This window comes from Oncorhynchus tshawytscha, linkage group LG10 (assembly GCF_018296145.1).
Source record: "Oncorhynchus tshawytscha isolate Ot180627B linkage group LG10, Otsh_v2.0, whole genome shotgun sequence".
NCBI lineage: Eukaryota > Metazoa > Chordata > Actinopteri > Salmoniformes > Salmonidae > Oncorhynchus > Oncorhynchus tshawytscha.
The window spans coordinates 27591746-27614927 of record NC_056438.1 but is presented as its reverse complement, the minus strand read 5'-3'; the positions used below and the strand labels follow the sequence as shown (position 1 = coordinate 27614927).

The following is a 23182-nucleotide window of genomic DNA, read 5'->3' as shown; positions in this document are numbered from 1 at the left end:
GGTGTATATGCATCCATATCAAACAGGAATTTAACCTGAACAACAATATAAACGCAACATGTAAAGTGTTGGTTTCATGAGCTGAAATAAAAAATCCTAGAAATATTACATGTGCACAAAAGGCTTATTTCTCTAAAATGTTGCACACATGTGTTTACATCCTTGTTTAGTGAGCAAGATAATTGCCTTTTGCCAAGATAATCCACCCCCCTGACAAGTGTGGCATATCAAGAAGCTGATTAAACAGCATAATTGTTACAGGTGCACCTGAGGACAAAAAAGGCCACTAAAATGTGCAGTTTTGTCACACAACATAATGCCACACGTGTCTCAAGTTTTGAGGGATCATGCAATTGGCATGCCTGAGTGCAGGAATGTCCAACAAAGCTGTTGCCAGATAATTTAATGTTTTTGCATTTGTCTAGCATAAGCCACCTCTAACATCGTTCTAGAGAATTTGGCAGTACATCCGACCGGCCTCACAACCACCGACCATGTGTAACCACGCCAGTTCTGGACCTCCACATCTGGCTTCTTCACCTGCGGGATCATCTGAGACCAGCCACCCAGGCAGCTGATGAAACTGAGGAGTATTTCTGTAGGTAATAAATACTTTTTGTGGGAAAAACTAATTCTGATTGGCTGGGCCTGGCTCTTCAGTGGGTGGGTCTATGCCCTCCCAGGTCCACCCATGGCTGAGCCCCTGCCCAGTCATGTGAAATCCATATATTAGGGCCTAATGACATTATTTAAATTTACTGATTTCCATCTATGAACTTGTTGCATGTTGCTTTTACATTTTTGTTCAGTATATATTAAATTAAATGAATACACCATTCTAATATTATTAATGCCTTTCTCTCCTTGCAGGGGATTAGACAGATGAACTGCAGCCCCCAGTTGCCCAAGCCTCAAAACCAGAACCGTGGGGAGACAATACTTGTAATTGTAAGGAATATTAACTTATTGGCTTTCCTGTATCTGTGCATGAGTCTTTAGAACACAGTCCATTGTACAAAATAAGTCATCCCCAGGTGGGGTACATAACAAGAGGAGGAACCTCAAAAGCTTGTTTAGTACATGAGGGAAAATTTAGTCCTGACAACCACCGGTTGTTGTTGTTTTTACACAGGACAGGAGTTTACAGGTATTTGTTCCAGCCCTTCACTAACACCTCAATCAACTAATTGTGAACTCAATTGTAGACCATGAATAGTTGAACAAGGTGTATATACTGAACAAAAATATTAACGCAACATACAACAAGTTCAAAGATTTTACTGAGTTACAGTTTATAGAAGGAAACTAGTGGAAGCAGAGAGAACAGTCTATGACTTGAGTGGCTAGAATCATTAATGATTTTCTGGAACTTCCTTTCACACCGCCTGAAATAGAGCTCTTGGATGGCAGGGTGCTCAGCCCCAGTGATGTACTGGGCTATCTGCACCACCCTTTGTAGCGCCATGCGATCGAGAGCGGTGCTGTTGCCATACCAAGTGTACGTCATTTGTACACAGAGAAACCTGAACCGCTCAACCAGCTCCACTGCAGCCCCATCAATGTGGAGGGGGCATGCCGGGCCCTCCGTTTCCTGTAGTCCACGATCAGCTCCTTGGTCTTACTGACATTGAGAGGTTGTTGTCCTGGAACCACACTGCCAGGTCACTGACCTCCTCCCTGTAGGCTGTCCCATTGCCGCCGGTGATCAGGCTTACCATGTTGTTTTTAGCAAACTTAATGATGGTGTTGGAGTTGTGAGTGGTCATGCAGTTGTGGGTGAACAGGGGCTATAGGAGGAGACAAAGCACACATCCCATGTTGAGGGTCAGACTGGCGGAGGTGATGTTGCCTACCCTCACTACCTGGAGTCAGCTGTCAGGAAGTCCAGGACCCAGTTGCAGAGGGAGGTGTTCAGTACCAGGGTCCTAAGCTTGGTTTCGAGCTTGGAGGGGACAATAATTTTGAACGCTGTGCTGTAGTCAATGAACAGCATTCTCACATAAGAGGAATACCTATCTTAGTGGGTGAGGGCAGTGTGGAGTGCAATTGAGATTGTCCTATGGATCTGTTGGAGCAGTATGCATATTGGAGTCTGGGATGATGGAGTCAATATGTGCCATATCCAGCCTTTCAAAGCACTTCATGATTACATATTTGAGTGCTACAGGGAGGTTTTTGGGAACAGGAATGGTGCTGGTCAGTTTAACACGTGGAGATTACAGACTGGAACAAGGAAAGTTTGAAAATAACCATGAATATCCCTGCCAGCTGTTCTGCGTGTGCTCCGAGAACGCGCTCTGGAATACCGTCTGTCCTTGCGAGTGTTGACCTGATTAAAGTCCTTACTGTTGTTGGCCTTGCAGAGTGAGATGACCCAGTCCTCTAGGTCTGTGGGGGCCCTCACGCGCATCGACCCATTTTGAACCTATTGTCGATGAAACCCTCTTGGGCAAACACGTGGGGGCCGTGTGGGGTACACAAACAAAGATTGCATTCCTAAGGACAAATGGATTGAGAAAGTTAGGTCGACGCAATGAAAAATATACTTCATTGAACCATCCTACAGCATGGACTGTCAATCATAGTATGCATGTGTTCAGATGATTTTCCAGAGTTTCATTGATCTCCATATATTTCTGTAAACACAAGTATATACTTACTATATCAGAAGTTCTATAAGGATACTTGGGAGATCTGGAAAAAAAAGCATGCATGAACCATATTTTATAGTTTGCTTTGTAGATTCGAGCCAATGTCTGAAGTGTAGGGTTCGAACAGATTCAGGGAACAGAACCAAAAACATGAAAATAAAGAAATTATTTGAGGAACAGCACCCAAACCGAAAAACAAAAGTGATCTATACTGTTCCAGAACAGAACCTCTATTTTAAAAGCATGGGAACCAGTTAATGACGTTAATTTACATTCAGGGCATTTTTTTCTGTCCCACAAAAATTGGCAAAAAAAAGCACCTATGCAAAAGCCCTCACTCTGTCAAAAACAATGTTATATCAAAGTACTGCCTTTGATTTGACAGCCTACACATGCGCAGTTTACCGTTAGACCCGATAACGTGTTTTTACGCATGAGTTTAGATCGGGGATTTCAATTTATGCTTATCGTCATACTGTTCTGTCTTTGGCTGTATTCTTTCTAGTCAAAACCCTTCGCCGGGGACCGTATCCCATAACATTGCGACACAAAAATCTCTGTATTAACGAGTTCACACTTGGAATAACCTTGTGAAGTGTAATTATTACGTGTATTTATTCACCAAATAATGTTAAAGTTCAACAAATTACAAATTAATTTTGAATTAACATGTTTATCACTCTTGACATTTATCAGCCAAGCTAAGTTAGCTTACTTGCTAACCAACATCTGACTTGATAGCTAGCTAGCAGGCGATCTTTAAGGTCAGCATTGTGTCAATTGTGAAGACACTAACCGTTGTATAATCCTGAATTCGTGAATTTCCTAGCCACCTAAAGACAAATCTCGCAAATCGTTTTTTTCAGGGACAGCTGGCAACTGATGTGTTCATTTCACTCCATGGCATCGGCTTGGCAGGACATAACAGTCATATCCTACTGGTTTGGAGGTACGATGTTTTAACATTTGAGTAAAAACGTAGGAAATGCAGTTGGCTGTGTTTGGTTCAATCTAGGCTTGCTAGCCAGCCAGTCAGGTTATTTATGCATTCTTATGTGATCGGTAAGTACATGCATGCAGTGTCTGTTTGCTAACTTTCTTGTTGTCATTTTCCCCTCCCAGCTCGTGTTGCACCATTGCATATGAAGACAATTTTTTAAATTATCAATTAAAAATACATCGGTGACAACTTGATCAAGCCTATGAATATGCAAAACTGTTTACAGAACCATTGCACACGAATAAAGGTAGTTGTGGTTCTCACAACTTGAACCAGCACTCGAATCTGAGCAGTGAGTTTAGTCAGGAGTTTTTTCAGCAGTGCGCAACATCCCTATGTTAGATAGAGAATAAAGTGTGGATCTACTTCTGTCATACAGAATTGTCAGCTCATTCTAAAATAAAGATGTGGGCGATTTGTGTCCCAGGGTGTGTGTGCAAGTTTTTATTCCTGCCCAGCACAAACACCTTGTTCAACTATCCATGGTCTACAACTGAGACAACAATGTTGGAGGTTCATCTCCTTCATTTGTCCCCCACTTGGGGATGACTTATTCTGTACAATGGACTGTGTTCTAAGGATTCATGCACAGATACAGGAAAACCAATAAGTGGTAATATTTATTTAAATAATGACAAGTGTTGATGTCTCGCCATTCTCCAAAGTTCTGGTTTTGAAGCTTGGTCATCAGGGGGCTGTAGTTCATCTTTCTAATACTCTTCAAGGAGAGAAAGGCAATAATAGTACAATAGTGTATTCATTTAATGTAATACATTGTTTTATATGCATGCAAATAATTAAATTGGACATGTTATCCTTTACAATATGCCAGTGATTGTTTTGTATCCAATGCATTTAGCTTACATTAGGATGAAGTAGCCTAGGCCTTCTAATCGCGTTATATTGCATCATATCGGCTAGCAATATTGGTTAACAATGCATGAGTTGAATATAAACCAAGCTATCTTGACCATCAGAGTAATTTAATAATATGAATGGGTGTTATAATAGTATGATTGTATGCAATGCAAGCCTGATCATTAGAAATTAAACACCAGCAGTCCTAATGCATGCAATATTAGCTTTACAGTAAAACATGACAAGTCTGGCTATTTATCATTCTTCAACAGTAAGCAAAATAGCTTATCTATTTGTTAAATGTTTAGCTTCAGCCTCTGTAACATGCATGCAACTGCAAGCAATACCTGTCATACGTTCACAACAATGTAGCAGGAGGCCAACCAATATGCAAGTAAAGGACCCCACATAAAATAATTATTCTGGTCTGTGTCAACTTAATACACTAACAGGTACTGAGAAGATCGATTCTGTTACTTGTTATTCATGTTAAATATTTCCATTCCTCCCTTCTATCTTGGGACTGCAAGGCCTGGCACACTTCAGAATAATTTTGGTAGCTCATGTTGACCAGCAGTGTGTGCCACAGAAAGTATTTGACTCTAACCACAAAATTAAGTAAATTGGAAGGGTAAGGTCACTGGGAAGCCAAGCCCGGGGGGGAAAAAATGCCATTTTACAACCTAAAAAAAAGCCACATTACAACCTATGTGTTGTTATAATTCCGTTGTTTGCTTTATAACTTGTTAGTTCATATGCCTTGTCACTGTGATAGGCCAAGCAAATAAGAAGAAACAGTGACAGAATAAATTCATCCACATCTTTGTTTCACCACAAAACCTGAGCAAAATCTGTCCGGTGAAGTCCACAAAGCATATTGCATGTAACAAACAGTTACATGGCCTACAGCATGGTCAAGCAAGTTAAATGTAATGTCATCTCCAAAATAAATTATTTATCATGAGAGGGCCATAAACAATAATAATTTTGTATGTATTTACTATTTAACAAAACTAGGAATATGGCATGAAATTACTTATATGCTTTCGAAATACAGTATAATCAAATTATAATACGACTAATTATAAGATTTCACCTTCCTTATGACTGTAAACTTCATATTTGTATGATTAGTGTTGGAGACTGCATATTTTCTAAAGGTCTATTTTAATGAAAACTTCTGCCCCCATCACTGTGAATGTCTCACAGAGATCTCGCTTGGCTTCCTGAACTCATTAGGAACTCCCCTTTCGTCTCATATTAATAAACTCCGCAAAAAAAGAAAGTCCTCTCACTGTCAACTGTGTTTATTTTCAGCAAACCTAACATGTGTAAATATTTGTATGACCATAACAAGATTCAACAACAGAAATGTAATAATATGTCGCTGAACAAAGGGGGGGGGGGTCAAAATCAAAAGTAACCGTCAGTATCTGGTGTAGCCACCAGCTGCATTAAGTACCTCAGTGCATCTCCTCGTGGACTGCACCAGATTTGGCAGTTCTTACTGTGAGATGTTACCCTATGCTTCCACCAAGGCACCTGCAAGTTCCCGGACATTTCTGGGGGGAATGGCCCTAGCCCTCACCCTCCGATCCAACAGGTCCCAGACGTGCTCAATGGGATTGAGACCCGGGCTCTTCGCTGGCCATGGCTGAACACTGACATTCCTGTCTTGCAGGAAATCACGCACAGAACGAGCAGTATGGCTGGTGTCATTGTCATGTTGGAGGGTCATGTCAGGATGAGCCTGCAGGAAAGGTACCACATGAGGGAGGAGGATGTCTTCCCCGTAACGCATAGCATTGAGATTGCCTGCAATGACAACAAGCTCAGTCAGATGATGCTGTGACACACCGCCCCAGACCATGACGGACCCTCCACCTCCAAATCGATCCCGCTCCAGAGTACAGGCCTCGGTGTAATGCCAATTTTTTTCAACGATAAACGCGAATCCGACCATCATCCCTGGTGAGACAAAACCACGACTCGTCAGTGAAGAGCACTTTTTGCCAGTCCTGTCTGGTGCAGCGACGGTGGGTTTGTGCCCATAGGCAACGTTTTTTGCCGGTGATGTCTGGTGAGGACCTGCCTTACAACAGGCCTACAAACCCTCAGTCCAGCCTCTCTTAGCCTATTGCGGACAGTCTGAGCACTGATGAAGGGATTGTGCATTCCTGGTGTAACTCGGGCAGTTGTTGTCATCCTGTACCTGTCCCGCAGGTGTGATGTTCAGATGTACCGATCCTGTGCAGGTGTTGTTACACGTGGTCTGCCACTGCGAGGACGATCAGCTGTCTGTCCTGTCTCCCTGTAGCGCTGTCTTAGGCGTCTCACAGTACAGATATTGCAATTTATTGCCCTTGCCACATCTGCAGTCCTCATGCCTCCTTGCAGCATGCTTAAGGCACGTTCACGCAGATGAGCAAGGACCCTGGTCATCTTTCTTTTGTTGTTTTTCAGAGTCAGTAGAAAGGCCTCTAGTGTCCTAAGTTTTCATAACTGTGACCTTAATTGCCTACCGTCTGTAAGCTGTTTGTGTCTTAATGATTGTTCCACAGGTGCATGTTCATTAATTGTTTATGGTTCATTGAACAAGCATGGGAAACAGTGTTTAAACCCTTTACAATGAAGATCTGTGAAGTTATTTGGATTTTTACGAATTATCCTTGAAAGACAGTGTCCTGAAAAAGTACATTTCTTTGAGTTTGTCCATGTATGACAAAGTGTTTTTTGTTTAAAATCTATGAATTATTTTAGATGAATGGCTATAAATTGTTCCCTGAATGTGCTACCATGATGAAACCACTCTTTCCTGATGCGCTACGATTTAACGATTGCAGGCATGTGCTTTGTCAGTGGCTGTGATGTAGGGTTCAGCCAGAAGTTGACGGACAATTGGATGAGCGAATTAAATGGGAAGAGGGACATTCAAGTGTTTCAGATTTCACATCCTACATCACACTGGCTCAGAAAATATACTCTGTGTGGGAACCAGGCCTCAATACAGTGTCCACAGATCGATTTATAAGGGAAAATGTAAGTCAGAACCGGTACCAGAACCTCACAGGTCCCCTAAACAGGATACTTTACATCTAAGAGATAATAATTCATGTTTGATTAACTATTGATTTAGAACCACAGAGTTACCACAACCAGCAAAGAAAATAGGAGCTCCGTTCACTATTCCAGCTCCATTTCAATTTCAACGTCATCAAATCACCTACGCTTAGTCTAATACAGTGACAACTAAAAGATACCAAAAATGATTTAGTCCAATCAACGTAAGCTAAATGTGATGTGGCTGTCCATGGTACTGATTTATGTGCAAGTAGAAAAAAACATGTTGACTCACCCTACTTGCAGAGAAATGCATGCACAAATGCCAATGCCATCCTCCTCTCTTTCATGTTGCCGGAACAGTGTATGACTGTCATACAGTATACACTATTTGTTTTTGTTGTCCTAGGCTACTTGGATAAAGCTAGTTGCTCGCTAGCCAAACTTCCTTTCATGGGCAACAATGAGCTAGCTAGTTAACATTAGCTTACTTGCTACATATTGAACTTCCATCCTCTCAGGCCAGGGGCACAGTGTATGAAATGATGGTTGGATCAGAATCACCATTATAAGTCCAAATTCATATCTTCATCCATTGCTGATTTAGGAAAGGGTCCATTTTAGCTAGCTAGGCACCAGAGGACAACAACACAACAAGATGCAACAATTCAAGTTTTTCAATCAATGACGTTTGGCTTTTGATGTTATATGATTGGTGTGAAGCCAAATCCAAACTGTCTTCCCTTGACACTTTTTGTTGTTGTTGATGCACCAGGACCATTCACAGTTGAGCTCGCTCAGTTTAGCTCAACGCTGGTTGGCTATTATTATTTTATTTGTTTTAATTATCAAGGGAGGCCAAATGCTTACTGGCTTCCCTTGCATTCAATGCTACGGGCGGCAAAAATGTCATACTCTTTTTGACAAGACAGCATCAGATAAATGGGCAACACATACTGAGACAGAGGGGCGCTGTTTCACTCACTCAGATGCTTTCTCTGGTGAGATGCATTCAGCTTCTTGTGAATTGAAGAAAAATTATGAAACAGAGCGATGAAAGAAATTATTTCATTTTTTTCTTACTACATCTTTGGGGAAGCCAGGCTTCCCTTGGCTTCCATCAATACACGCCACTGGGGTCTTGAACGTCTTGAACAAGTGCTCGACAATGGGACAGGTCAGGAAGCTAGAGCATGAAATGAAGCAATAGACCATGTGATCATTCTGTGCATAATAGCAAACAACATCAACTTGTGCATGGTGAATAGCAAACGACAAAACAATAGACATCAGCAATACAATACAGTATTGGCACATATGGAACCCCATAGAACAACCTAATGATAATGAGCCAGCTGTGTATTTTACACATTAACATCAGCCCAAGATTGGCCAGCCATGACAAAAAATAAATCAGGTCAATCTCTTGGCCTGACAAATAAAATATTTGTTACGGCCAGTATCCTAGTAAAATCATGTTGTTATAGGTTTATACTACCCCAAGTATGCATTGTCTTCAAACAATTTTCTTAAACCCACCTTGGTCGCAATCAATCAAAAGGTTTGCTTTTTATACTTGGGTTTTGGACTGATTCATGGCACATTATAGCCCATCTCTCCAAATTGTCATTTGTGAGAAAATACAAGTAATTACTACTTGGCCTTTGTCTTATTAGAAGTCCTACTCGGTGACACCCAGAGAACACAATTCTGAATAATGACAAATTGCAACAGAAATAATGTTTTAATCAGTATTTATTTAAAGAAACAATTTGTGTAATCTCTACTCATTTGTGTTCTTTTTGTGACTTTTTTGTCAAAGTAACTAATTATTGTATTTGTTGAATTTATATAACAACATTCCAATCTTTTTTTAGCATTGTCTGGTCGAAATATGTCATGATTCCACTTGTTTGTATCCATTTGCATCACTTTCTATTACTTTTATTTTGAAGGGGAACCGCAAATTCCATTCTTGTGGCTAGCCTCACATATGTCTAGCTAGCTACTGTCCTTTGGATGTCGATAGTTACCCCAGCCACAAAGTGGCTATATCGTACAAATTCATGACAACAACAAAAAAATGCTTTTGGTTTATTTAAAGTTAGGGTTATGCATAAGATTAGCAGTGTGTTTAGGGGTAGGTTTACAATCTGATTTTAGGAAGATACATTAGCGGGATTTAGCCATAATTACGTCTTTGTGGCTGTGGTAGTTAGGGACGACCCTGTCAAACAGTACAGACCAAAACTGCTTCTCCAATAGAAATCCCCGATCACACTTGTAGGCGATATCATGGCGACGTTGGCGAGCAAAGCCCATGCGTAAAAACACGTCATCGGGTCTAACGGTGGTCTGGCGCCGAACTGCCCATGTGCTGGCAGTCAAATCAAAGACACTCCTATATAAAGTTGTTTTGACGAAAGTTAAAGCGTGTCAGTTTGTCACTTTCATGAGGTTTTAGTAACATGTTCAACTACTTTGTCTCGAATCTAGGTTGTGCCTTTAGATTTAGAGAAAATCAGCAATCATTTTACACTTCTTTCATTGACTTCTCAAACACCAAACCCTGGCCTGGTCCGTTCCAGAAGCGTTCCCGAAACTCTGTGACCCTGTACAGTCTTGGCCAAAAGTTTAGAGAATGACACAAATATTAATTTTCACAAAGTCTGCTGCCTCAGTTTGTATGATGGCAATTTGCATATACTCTGAATCCTGCAAATGACTGAATCCCCCCAAAAACATTTCCACTGCATTTCAGCCCTGCCACAAAAGGACCAGCTGACATCATGTCAGTGATTCTCTCGTTAACACAGGTGTAAGTGTTGACAAGGACAAGGCTGGAAATCACTCTGTCATGCTGATTGAGTTTGAATAACAGACTGGAAGCTTCAAAAGGGTGGCGCTTGGAATCATTGTTCTTCCTCTGTCAAACATGGTTACCTCAAAGGAAACACGTGCCGTCATCATTGCTTTGCACAAAAAGGGATTCACAGGCAAGGATATTGCTGCCAGTAAGATTGCACCTAAATCAACCATTTATCAGATCATCAAGAACTTCAAGGAGAGCGGTTCAATTGTTGTGAAGAAGGCTTCATGGTGCCCAAGAAAGTCCAGCAAGCGCCAGGACCGTCTCCTAAAGTTGATTCAGCTGCGGGATCAGGGCACCACCAGTACAGAGCTTGTTTAGGAATGGCAGCAGGCAGGTGTGAGTGCATCTGCACGCACAGTGAGTTGAAGACTTTTGGAGGATGGCCTGATGTCAAGAAGGGCAGCAAAGAAACCACTTCTCTCCAGGAAAAACATCAGGGACAGACTGATATTCTGCAAAAGGTACAGGGATTGGACTGCTGAGGACTGGGGTGAAGTCATTTTCTCTGATGAATCCCCTTTACCATTGTTTGGGGCATCCGGAAAAAAGCTGGTCCGGCGAAGACAAGGTGAGCTCTATCATCAGTCCTGTGTCATTCCAACAGTAAAGCATCCCGAGACCATTCATGTGTTGGGTTGCTTCTCAGCCAAGGGTGTTGGCTCACTCACAATTTTGCCTAAGAACACAGCCATGAATAAAGAATGGTACCAACACATCCTCCGAGAGCAACTTCTCCCAACCATCCAGGAACAGTTAGGTGACGAACAATGCCTTTTCCAGCATGATGGAGCACCTTGCCATAAGGCAAAGTGATAACTAAGTGGCTCGGGGAACAAAACATCAGTATTTTGGGTCCATGGCCAGGAAACTCCCCAGACCTTAATCCCATTGAGAACTTGTGGTCAATCCTCAAGAGGCGGGTGGACAAACAAAACCCCACAAATTCTGACAAACTGCAAGCATTGATTATGCAAGAATGGGCTGCCAGTCAGGATGTGGCCCAGAAGTTAATTGACAGCATGCCAGGGTGGATTGCAGAGGTTTTGAAAAAGAAGGGTCAACACTGCAAATATTGACTCTGCGTCAACTTCATGTAATTGTCAATAAAAGCCTTTGACACTTATGAAATGCTTGTAATTATACGTCAGTATTCCATAGTAACATCTGACAAAAATATCTAAAGACACTGAAGCAGCAAACTTTGTGGAAATTAATATTTGTGTCATTCTCAAAACTTTTGGCCACGACTGTACTCCTCCTCCCTCGTCCTCCTTCTTCTTCGGTGAGGTTCTACAGCGGACTATATCCTATAATGTTACATTGTCGCCACCTACTGTGTGGGGCGAAGACTGAGAAAGGGAAATTGCAACAAAAAAAATGTATTTAACCTTTATTTAACTAGGCAAGTCAGTTAAGAACAAATCCTTATTTATACAATGACTACACCGGCCAAACCCTAACCCGGACAACGCTGGGGCAATTGTGCGCTGTCCTATGAGGCTCCCAATCACGGCCGGTTGTGATACAGCCAGGTGTCTGTAGTGAAGCCTCTAGCACTGAGATGCAGTGCCTTAGACCGCTGCACCATTCGGTAGCCCAAATAGGGGGAAGAGTGAAGAACACTCATTTTCACCTGCACAATAAACACGACAAAATATATATTTTTTTATAAAATAAAAAACCTTTCATGATGAAAACATGTTTTGTTTTTCAGTAGGCACATTGTGAAACTGCCTGGTAATGCCTATGTATGAATCAAATGGTTTCAGCATGGTCACTCCCACCGGTGCGCAATTGCAGTTTATTGCAGTTTTACACTTTAGCCAAGCCATGTTGCTATGGTTTCAGAGCATTGTTCTTGCAGATTTTCAGTACAGCACTGACTCTTTCTCAATTCCAAATGCACATTCTCTCTACTTCATGACTGCTTAAAAGCCCAGTGCAGTTAACATTCTGATTTGGAGTTTCGTGTAATTTTTGCACACACAAAAAAACACTGTAAAAGTGAAAAATGTGATCTGTATGTCACAACACAGAGTAACTACCCACTGGGTACACCATTTCAACATGGAAATGTGAGTAATATTTGGTTGAGATGTTGATCATTGAAATTTCAACCTTTATTCGCCCACTTAAAAAGACAGCCAGAAGTTTGTTGAAATCCCATTGTGTTATCACTATCCTTTCAACCATCTAAAAGTACAGTTAAAACTTCAGATATTTTGTACATATACAACAACTTAATGTGTCAGGGGTGCAACTTTCACTGGGGAGCGGGGGGATATGTCTGAAATTGAATTTTTGTCCCTCCCAGTTTTATCATTGTAATGTGATTCAAAATGAGGTAACGGTGTGCTTTAGGACCATGTGAACGCCTTTGAGCAGTCGGGTAGGCTGTCTTTCCAGTGTCTGTGTTCTTTTGCCCGTCTTAATCTTTCCTTTTTATTGGCCAGTATTAGATATGGCTTTTTCTTTGCAACTCTGCCTAGAAGATCAGCATCCCGGTGTCGCATCTTCACTGTTGATGTTGAGACTGGTGTTTTGCGGGTACTATTTAATGAAGCTGCCCATTGTGGACTTGTGAGGCGTCTGTTTCTCAAACTAGACACTCTAATGTACTTGTCCTCTTGCTCAGTTGTGCACCGGGGCCTCCCACTCCTCTTTCTATTCTGGTTAGGGCCAGTTTGCGCTGTAGTAGTACACAGCATTGTACGAGATCTTCAGTTTCTTGTCAATTTCTCACATGGAATAGCCTTCATTTCTCAGAACAAGAATAGACTGACAAGTTTCAGAAGGAAGTTATTTGTTTCTGGCCATTTTGAGCCTGTAATCGAACCCACAATTGCTGATCCTCCAGATACGCAACTAGTCTAAAGAAGGACAGTTTTATTGCTTCTTTAATCAGGACAAACCGTTTTCAGCTGTGCTAACATAATTGAAAAAGGGTTTTCTAATGATCAATTAGCATGCTAAAATGATAAACTTGGATTAACTAACACAACGTGCCATTGGAACACAGGAATGTAGGTTCGTTATAATGGGCCTCTGTACGCCTATGTAGATAGTCCATAAAAATGCTGCAGTTTCCAGCTACAATAGTCATTTACAACATTAACAATGTCTATGTATTTCTGATCAATTTGATGTTATTTTAATGGACAATTTTTGAATTTTTCTTTCAAAAACAAGGACATTTCTAGGTGACCCAAAACTTTTGAACAGTAGTGTATATATGGGGGATTGGAAATGATGCAGACAATTACATTGATGGAAGCCACAATATCTCTGCAATATTAAAGCTGATCTACCCCCAATTTTTATTTTATGTCCCCCCATTTTTAAAACCGAAGTTGTGCCCTTGTAATGTGTTATCACTGTGCTTCGTCTGATAGCACAACTAAATTACCTGAGGTTTCATTAAAAGTACATGGTGCAAGTGATCAATGCTGTTTGAGATTTTGCACAGATTATTATGTGACCTTTCCATGGTATCTTTGAACATGCACACTTTCTATGATTACATAAGAAGACATTTATAGTTATAGTAACCAATGGTGTAAAGTACTTAAGTAAAAATACTTTTAGGTACTAATAAAACATTTTGGGGGGGGGTATCTGTACTTTACTATTTATATTTTCGACAACTTTTACTCCACTACATTCCTAAAGAAACAATGTACTTTTTACTCTTTACATTTTCCCTGACACCCAAAACTAACTCGTTACATTTTGAATGCTTAGCAGGGCAGGAAAATTGTCTAATTCACTCACTCATTAAGAGAACATCCCTGGTCTTCCTACTGCCTCTGATCTGGCAGACTCACTCAACACAAATGCTTAGTTTGTAAATTGTGTTGAACTGTTGAACCCTGGCTATCCATAAATTATAGTAACCTCAAAGTAACCATGGATGTGTTAATCATTTTGAGGTTGAATAAATTAGACTAGTCCAGACTAGTTTGCAATAAAGCCTTAACTTTATAGGCTATTTACTGTATCAGAAAAGTAATGAATGGTATTTGGTTGACAACTCAACCAGATATCAACATTTAAAGAATATAACTAAATCAAATCAGACTTTATTTAAAGTACATTTAAAGTTTGATTTGATTTTGTTCTATTCTTTAACTTAGATGTTTGGTTGAGACGGAGGTATGAAGCCAACATATCAATTATTCATTAGTAGACACATCTCCATCTCAACCAAAAATCTAAGTTAAAGAATAGAACTAAATACAATCAAATCAAACTACACTTTAAATAAAGTTTTATTAGATTTAGTCTTATTCTATATTGCACAATAATGAGACTGATGCGCCAACAGGATCATCTACCACAAGCTCAATGCATCTTTATTGACAGAAAATTCAGAAAGCAATGGCCCATCTCATCTGCTCATTTTACACCCCATAACCTGGTCAAAAGCAAACAAAGACTGTCAAACCCATAGAGATCTTATTAAATTACTAGAGGGGCTATGTCATAAACCCTCAAAGTTCCAGAATGGGGCAAAATGGCAGCGTTCTTGGTCAGGAATAAATCCAAAACCAGTCTAATTGGAATGAATGGCAGTAGAGTCAAAGGTGATGCATTTCCTGCTTTTGCTTAAGTAGGAACATAAAAGTAAGGCATGTGATGTGTCAGAAATTGCGTAATAAAATTATAGTCAACCTACAATATTGTCATATAATATAGTCATACAATAACAGTACTTGTTGCATTTACAACTTGTCTAAGTCCTATCATCAACTGACTGCAGCCAGTGTATGACTGTGGATTGACTGTATTGTTTGAATGGAATGTTGCCATATTGGCAGTTAATAAGAGCACTTCATGGAATCATTCCTCTAAAACTGGCTGGCTTGCTAGCTAACACACATACTGTGCAGATAAATTCATCACATTCATTATTATACATATTATCACAGCACTGGTAAACCATGGTTGACCAACTCCCTCACCAACATGGCTGACCTTTGGACCATCATAAGAAGGTTATTTTACATTCTAGTATTCTAATTCCTAATTCTATGGTCAAACCTCTCTTAGCCATGTTTAGGACTGAAAATTAGGACTGTGTGTAAAGGAATATTGACTGGGCCAGTTAAAATGCAGATGGGGGAGGGTGGATTTGTAATTAGGTTTATGCGACCAGGGAAGGGCGATTGATGGAGATAAATGACATCTATATAGTCATCACAGATCTGATCTGTCAGGATAGCCTTGGTTCAGACTTCTGAGGGGCAACTATGGGAGGAAACGGAGAGGTCCTTGTACAGCGCCCGGTCTAGATCCACATCCTGTCCCTGGACCTGGATCTTCTCCAGACAGCCCTTCAGGTACTGGATGCTACTGTAGGACACTCCGTCACCTGAGAGCGGGAGGAACCACAGAAAGGGGGACGGGGGGGATGGAGAGAGGGGAAAAATAAACAACATTTCAAGATTCTACAGCATCCATATGTGTGTAGACGCCTGGTAGCTGTTAGCTGTAACAAATCTGGTACCTGTCAGAGGAGGCTGGTGGGAGGAGCGATAGGAGGATGGCCTCATTGTAATGGCTGGAATGGAATGGAGTCAAACATGTGGTTTCCATGTGTTTGATGTCTTTGATACCATTCCATTTATTCCATTCCAGCCATTACAATGAGCCCATCCTCCTATCGCTCCTCCCACCAGCCTCCTCTGGTACACGTGTCTCCTCAAAACACTTCAAGTATCTCCTCACAAATTCACCTGGAAGCCCCCCAAATGCAAGGATCATCCCCTCTTTCCAGCTTCTAGGAAAGTCAGGTATACTGTCGATCTCAAATGTTAGGTGCGTGTCATCGATGTCCATGTTCACTTGATTCTTCAACAGGGTTAGGGACAGTCTGCTGAAACTCTGTTCGGTGATGGCGTCACTCTTGAGGATGGTCAGTATGACTTTCTGCCGCACAAAAGTTGGAAAGCATGGATATACATCTGTATCAAATGTGTATTGCACTGGTCAAAGAACCATGATTACGAACTGTGATCGTGACAGTTTACATGCTGAAATCCAACATTCATATTGTCATGAAATTAGAATGGTGGGATTGGTACCTTTGGGTTATTGTTGATTTTCACTGTTACTGTGGGCAATTCCTGCCCAGGGGTGTTCAAGCTCAGAACTGTTCCTTCCATTTTAGTGGAGTCTCCATGGATGTCAATAGTAATCCCACCCTCCTCTGTCTGGTGGCCAGGGAGGTCTACAGGGGGACAGATATGAATAAATCAATCCCAATATTTCAATATACAGATGCAGGATCTTAATTTGAGCCAGTTTGCTACAGCAGGAAAATAATCCTGCAGCAACAGGAAATATGAATTATTATGTGGATTATAATTAATAGACATGTTGTAGGGGTTCATATATTTTTTTGCAAGGGAAAATCAAGTGAAATTTCAAAGGGGAAATGACAAACTTCAGAAGCCTTTTACAACCTCAAATAGACTAGAAGTTTAACATTTCCTGCAACAGGGTGATCAAATTAAGATCCTACATCTGTATATACCTACCTCATCCCCATATTGTTTGTATTTACTTTTTTGCACACCAGTATTTCTACTTGCACATCATCATCTGCACATCTATCACTCTGGGGTTAATTTGCTAAATTGTAATTACTTTGCTACTATGGCCTATTTATTGCCTTTCCTCCTTACGCCATTTGCACACACTGTATATAGACTTTTTCTATTGTGCAATTGACTGTACGTTTGTTTATTCCATGTGTAACTCTGTGTTGTTGTTTGTGTCGCACTGCTTTGCTTTATCTTGGCCAGGTCGCAGTTGTAAATGAGAACTTGTTCTCAACTGGCCTACCTGGTGAAATAAAGGTGAAATATATTTTTAAAATATGGACATATACAGGTAAATTGGGTAGACCCGACACTGTTCAGGCTATGTGTGGCTTCACAACCTGTTCACTACACCATCAGACCTTCTTTGGAATGTAGTGCCTGTCTTTACAGAAGATAGAATAAGAATCAGCTGCTTCGCTTCAGTTAAAACTACAAAAGGATGCTGATTGGATCCAAGACGAGTAGCGTTTTGTTGTTGGCTAATGATTTTGTTTGCTAATTTGTTCTTAGACAGTCACAAGTCTTCATTGTGTGTGCCCCACATTCGTTTCAATATATATGGACCTGTGGTGTTGAATGCAGCCAGTCCTGCTCCGGGGAAATAGCTCCCTGGCTGGATGTTCTGGTAGCAGGGCCAGGGCTCCCCAATCAACTCTGTCTCCCAGGGTGTGCTCAGGTTTAGCCAGTTCCCCTTCTGGATACATCCATCCATCTCTGGCTGGAACTGGAGACCACCCAGTCACACAAGTACAGTATTAGGACCGCTTATACACACACACACTTACCCCACCCCACACACACACACACACACACACGCATGCTCTCACACACACCAATTTGTAAACAAGACCAGTCCATTTCCAAGTTCAGCTAATCAATCCCTGTCAACAACAAACGACAGACAGATAGCTCCAGCATACCGGGAGGAACAGCTTGTCCACGCTGACCAGGATTCCCCCGAGGGCGAGGCGGATCTGGCCTGTCAGAACCTCCATGGTCTCTTTGGACTTCAGTCCCACCACCAACGCCTTCTGGCCGTCCACCTCCAGCACCACAAAATCCCCCTGGCTACTGATCTCCACCTACGGTACGCATAAAGAATCAGAAACAGCACCCTACATGTGTATCACAGAATAGAAATGTACCATGTCAGCCGTGAATAAAGCCTCAAATACATTTGATACACTAGTGTGTCACAAATTGAATGTGCTTTCTTTCACATTGCTATAGGCCTTCATCACAGCTCATTGCTCCTCATAACAGCCTCTATAAATGAATTCATAATGCATTATACACAGGTCTATTAGAAGTGACTGGGTCACACCTGATTTGACACCTAGACTTGCGTGCCAGGCTTCTATAGGTTACCCATAATGCAGAGTGAATGTCACCTGGCTTACCAGATGCCACTTGCCGTCGTTGAGTTTGGGTCCCCCTTGCACACTGACGAGGATGTCTGCTTTCCCGATCTGCATCTCTGGGAGGCCGTTCCTGAGGATCAGGACAAACCAGTCCTCTCCCTCCCTGGTGTCCCCATAGAACACCACCCCCTCGGGGTCAAACGTCCGGAACTGGAACATGGACTTGATGCTGTAGACCAAAGACATGGGAAAGAAGTCTATCACTAGTCATTCATGTGTCTTCCTAGTTGCTACTTTGACTGACCGTTGCTTAGAGTGACTGTTTTGGTTGTTTCTCCTTGCCAAAATGAATGGTTAGCCAAATAGATGGTTAGTAAAAATGGATGGTTAGTAAAATGGATGGTTTGTATGATAGAGCACAGAGATGTTGGAAGTATAATTTAAGGAAAGTTGGGCTCTCTTTGAGTAAGTAAAACATTCAGATTTTATGAAACTATGTTCTGTATGCATGTAACCCATGCTTACACCTATCCAATCGTCTTTCAACTTTAAGAAAGGAAGGAAGGGTGCGTGTTAAAAGTATTGGAATGTGGCCTAGTGCTGTTTTTTCCCCTCTCATGGTCATGTAAAGCAGACTGACCTTTTGACCTCTGTCAGGTTTTCTCTGGTCTGCATCAGGGGCCACCAGGTGCCTCGTTGTTGTTGGCCTAGGTTGATAGGGCCACTGCCCGATATCTCCTTCTGTGTGTCAAAACATGACATATGTTACAGTATGTACAATACAACACATGTTACAGTATGTACAGTACAACACCAATGTTACAGTATGTACAGTACAACACATGTTACAGTATGCTCAATGTACTGCTCATTCATTCACACACACAGCCCCCTAAGTTTCAATGTTGTCTTCTTACAGGCAGGGAATATGCACAGCACACCGCCACTCTTATGCTTGTGCATCTATTGAACATGATGCCAAATGTACGGAGAAATAGACATTTGAACATATGGTATTTTCCTTTGTACAATGAGTCATAAATATGTTAGTAAAGTGATACAGCAAAATGTGGGTGAGCTCAAATCAGTGGAATAGATTGAGGGTGACCTGACATATTGTTTTCCGCCCACAGACTAATGAGCAAAGTCCCCTCTCTTTCACTGCGCAATTCAAGTTCTCTGTGTTACTGTCAAGGTACTCTTGGTCAGATGTTTACATAGTCTGTCCTTGAGAGATTAAGGCAATACTACGACCAGTAATTGTATATTTTCTCTTGGGCCAATTCAATGACCATTTTATTATTTTATGTAACCTTTATTTAACTAGGCAAGTCCGTTAAGAACTAATTCTTATTTACATTGACAGCCTACCGGGGAACAACTGCCTTGTTCAGGGGCAGAATGACAGATTTGTACCTCGTCAGCTCGGGGATTTGATCTAGCAACCTTTCGGTTACTGGCCCAACACTCTAACCACTAGGCGACCCGTCGCCCCTAAATGAACCACGACAATCCATTTAATGAGAAAAACTACCTTGGTTACATATTAAACATGTACAATGTCAGTGGTGAGAGAATTCTGACGTACCTTGGGGTGTCCGTCCCATTGTCCCTCAGCTCCCCATCCCAGCAAGGTGAGGCATAAACCCAGCAGCAGTCCACCTGACAGGGTCTTTAACGAGCCCATTCTTCAGACCCCTGACCCTCAGTAGGCTTACCAGTGTCCAGAACCTCACAGCGGTTTGTCCACTCACTCTGAACTAGCCCTGAGGTACTAGTGGAGGGGCTAATGGTCTACTTCGACACTCTGACGCCTGTTTTGGAGCGAGCCAGAGCTACGTGGGCCCGCCAGAGACCAGAGGGCAAACATGTCGACATCGTCAGCGGCTATTGATTTCCTGGAAAGTTATTGCTCGTTTGTGTCAAACTGTTTGGGAGAAATAAGAGGCGAGGCAAAGTGCAATGCAGAAAAGGAGAAATAGAGGCGAGGAGGCAAAAGAAAGCGAGAGGAATAAAAGTGAGGGGAAGAGGGCAATAGTAACAACAACAGAGCAAGCCAACAGAGTGCAGGGCAAAATATTGCTGCGCTCATATGCTACCCAAGACCAACTTGTCAATATGTAGACTAAAGTGATTAACAGTGACTATAAAGAGAATACAGTACAAGAGATCCAGGCATGATTTTTATCAACTGATAATGAGATCGCAACTGATGAGTCCCCTCTGGCCGATGTGCTCCACAACTATCTCTCTAGCGATGGGGAAACAGACAGCAGTGTATGCTCGGTGAGTGACCTTAGTCGACCGATGGTTGTTTACCAGCTCAACTGAGACCTTGACTATTTTCTGGGAGAGCAGTGACTAAGTGTGTATGCCTTAGCTTTGGCGTGTTGGAATGGCAGCATTCCTGTATGGCCATCTGAGGCTGCACTGTGCTTTTAGGAACGGTACAGAGTGCCCCTCCCTTTACACCCTGCAACAACAGGAAAGCTATCACTGGACAAAGGTGTCAAAATATTTGATCTTATTGGTCTTATGTCACACTATGTCCTGACATCTTGCTCTGACATCACCACCCAAGTTTTCACCAAATCTGAGAGGATTTCTTTAATACTCAAAAAAATACATTGTTATTAACTGTACATTTATGTGATACCTGCTGTTTCAACTCTCTCTCTGTCCCGGACCTGCTGTTTCAACTCTCTCTCTGTCCCGGACCTGCTGTTTCAACTCTCTCTCTGTCCCGGACCTGCTGTTTCAACTCTCTTTCCCAGACCTACCGTTTCAACTCTCTCTCTCCCGGACCTGCTGTCTCACCCTCTGAATGCTCGGCTATGAAAAGCCAACTGACATTCACTGAGGTGTTGAACTGTTGACTCTGCTGGTCATCTATGAATGTTTGAACGTTTTGAAGAACAATCTGGCCTTATAATCTCCACCCGGCAGAACGATCTGGCCTTATAATCTCCACCCGGCCAAAAGAAGACTAGCCACCTTAGGTTTCTTCCTAGGTCCCTGCCTCTCTATGGAGTTTTGGGGGTTTTATACTGAGTTTCTGTATAGCACTTTGTGACAACTGCTGACGTAAAAAGGGCTTTATAAAATACATTTGATTGATTGAATTTTCTTTAGTGATTAGCGGTTGAGACCACTTCCAGATCAGCACTGTTTTACTCCTGAAGTGCAAATCAAATGCTCTGATTAACATTTTGCGCCAGTCAGCTTGTGTCCTGTAACCAGACAGACAACCTGAATTCCATAGTTTACTGGAGAAGAGTCCAATGGTTTTACACTACAGGGATATCATTTGTAGCAGTTCCTTCTTGTGCCACCAAGTGTCACTCGTCAGAGAGGATTCAAACAAGAAAATGTTAGTGGAAATTCACTTCTGACCTCAAGCAAAACCACCTCCTAGAAACCCTTTCCTTTCGCAGATTTAACACAATATCTCCCTCTAGTAGAAAACTATGCATAATTATGATGAGCTTGTAGGGCATGGCTGTCCAACTCGCTTCCTGGAGATCTACTGTCCTGTCGGTTCAGTCCAACTCGCTTCCTGGAGATCTACTGTCCTGTAGGTTCAGTCCAACCCTCTTCCTGGAGATCTGTCTTGTAGGTTCAGTCTAACCCTCCCCTTGGAGATCTACTGTCTTGTAGGTTCAGTCCAACCCTCCTCCTGGAGATCTACTGTCTTGTAGGTTCAGTCTAACCCTCCTGGAGATCTACTGTCTTGTAGGTTCAGTCCAACCCTCCTCCTGGAGATCTACTGTCTTGTAGGTTCAGTCCAACCCTCCTCCTGGAGATCTACTGTCTTGTAGGTTCAGTCTAACCCTCCTGGAGATCTACTGTCTTGTAGGTTCAGTCCAACCCTCCTCCTGGAGATCTACTGTCTTGTAGGTTCAGTCCAACCCTCCTCCTAGAGATCTACTGTCTTGTAGGTTCAGTCTAACCCTCCTGGAGATCTACGGTCCTGTAGGTTCAGTCCAACCCTAATTTAGCGTATCTGATTCTGCTAGTGGTCTTGAGCAGCTAATTAGTAGAATCAGGTGTGTTAAATTAGGGTTGGACTGAAAACCTACAGGACAGTAGATCTCCAGGAAGAGGGTTGGACTGAACCTACAGGACAGTAGATCTCCAGGAAGAGGGTTGGGCTGATGAAAACCCACAGGACAGTAGATCTCCAGGAAGAGGGTTGGGCAGCCCTGTGTAGGGGGAAAAATCATGCATTTGCAGTGGTGTAAAGTACTTGAGTAGTTTTTTGGGGTATCGTCACTTTACCAATGAAATATTTTTGACAACATCCCTGGCCATCCCTACTGCCTCTGATCTGGAGAACTCACTAAACACAAATGCTTCATTTGTAAATGATGTCTGCATGTTGGAGCGTGCCCCTGGCTATCAATAAATAAACAAACAAGAAACTTGTGCGGTCTGGTTTGCTTAATACAAGCAATATTCAATGAATATATACTTGTAATTATACTTGTACTTTTGATACTTAAGTATATTTAATACCAAATACTTCATATTTTACTCAAGTAGTTGTTTACTGGGTGACTTTCACTCGAGTCATTTTCTATTAAGGTATCTTTACTTTTACTCAAGTATGACAATTAGGTACTTTTTCCACCACTGTGCATATGTTGATTTATTATGCCTAAATCAACACCCCCCCCTACAAGTGGAACAGCTGTATTGCTTGGTGGGGTAGTACAACACCAGCTATTCTTATGTAATGTACATGCTTCAACAATCACATGTACAACCAACCAAAA

The 23182-nt window shown here is 41.8% G+C and overlaps 1 protein-coding gene and 1 long non-coding RNA gene across 3 annotated transcripts; one reads left to right on the top strand and one right to left on the bottom strand.

The window, feature by feature from the left end:
* Positions 1-49: 49 nt before the first annotated feature.
* LOC112261053 lies at positions 50-4903 on the top strand. Of its 2 annotated transcripts, none has more exons than XR_006084286.1 (4): positions 50-602; positions 871-948; positions 3518-3600; positions 3774-4903. It is a non-coding gene; the product is annotated as an uncharacterized LOC112261053 (long non-coding RNA). The 2 variants fall into 2 exon arrangements; XR_002955087.2 differs by lacking the exons at positions 50-602; positions 871-948 and adding exons at positions 2042-3248; positions 3348-3415.
* A 9864-nt stretch (positions 4904-14767) lies between these two features.
* On the bottom strand, positions 14768-20230 carry shbg (sex hormone-binding globulin). The gene is made up of 8 exons (XM_024434849.2): positions 19996-20230; positions 19048-19148; positions 18447-18636; positions 17967-18128; positions 17611-17770; positions 16525-16670; positions 16177-16369; positions 14768-15812 (listed from the first exon to the last, which is right to left on the bottom strand). The coding sequence occupies exons 1-8, from the start codon at positions 20092-20094 to the stop codon at positions 15670-15672; spliced, it is 1194 nt and encodes a 397-aa protein (XP_024290617.1). The 5' UTR covers positions 20095-20230; the 3' UTR covers positions 14768-15669.
* Positions 20231-23182: the final 2952 nt, after the last annotated feature.

Coding starts and splice junctions, on each gene's coding strand:
- shbg (XM_024434849.2), bottom strand. CDS start 20,094: ATGGGCTCGTTAAAGACCCTGTCAGGTGGACTGCTGCTGGGTTTATGC. Junction 18,637..19,047: donor AACCTGACAGAGGTCAAAAG/GTCAGTCTGCTT, acceptor TTTGGTCTACAG/CATCAAGTCCATGTTCCAGT. Junction 16,370..16,524: donor AAATCAACAATAACCCAAAG/GTACCAATCCCA, acceptor TTTGTGCGGCAG/AAAGTCATACTGACCATCCT.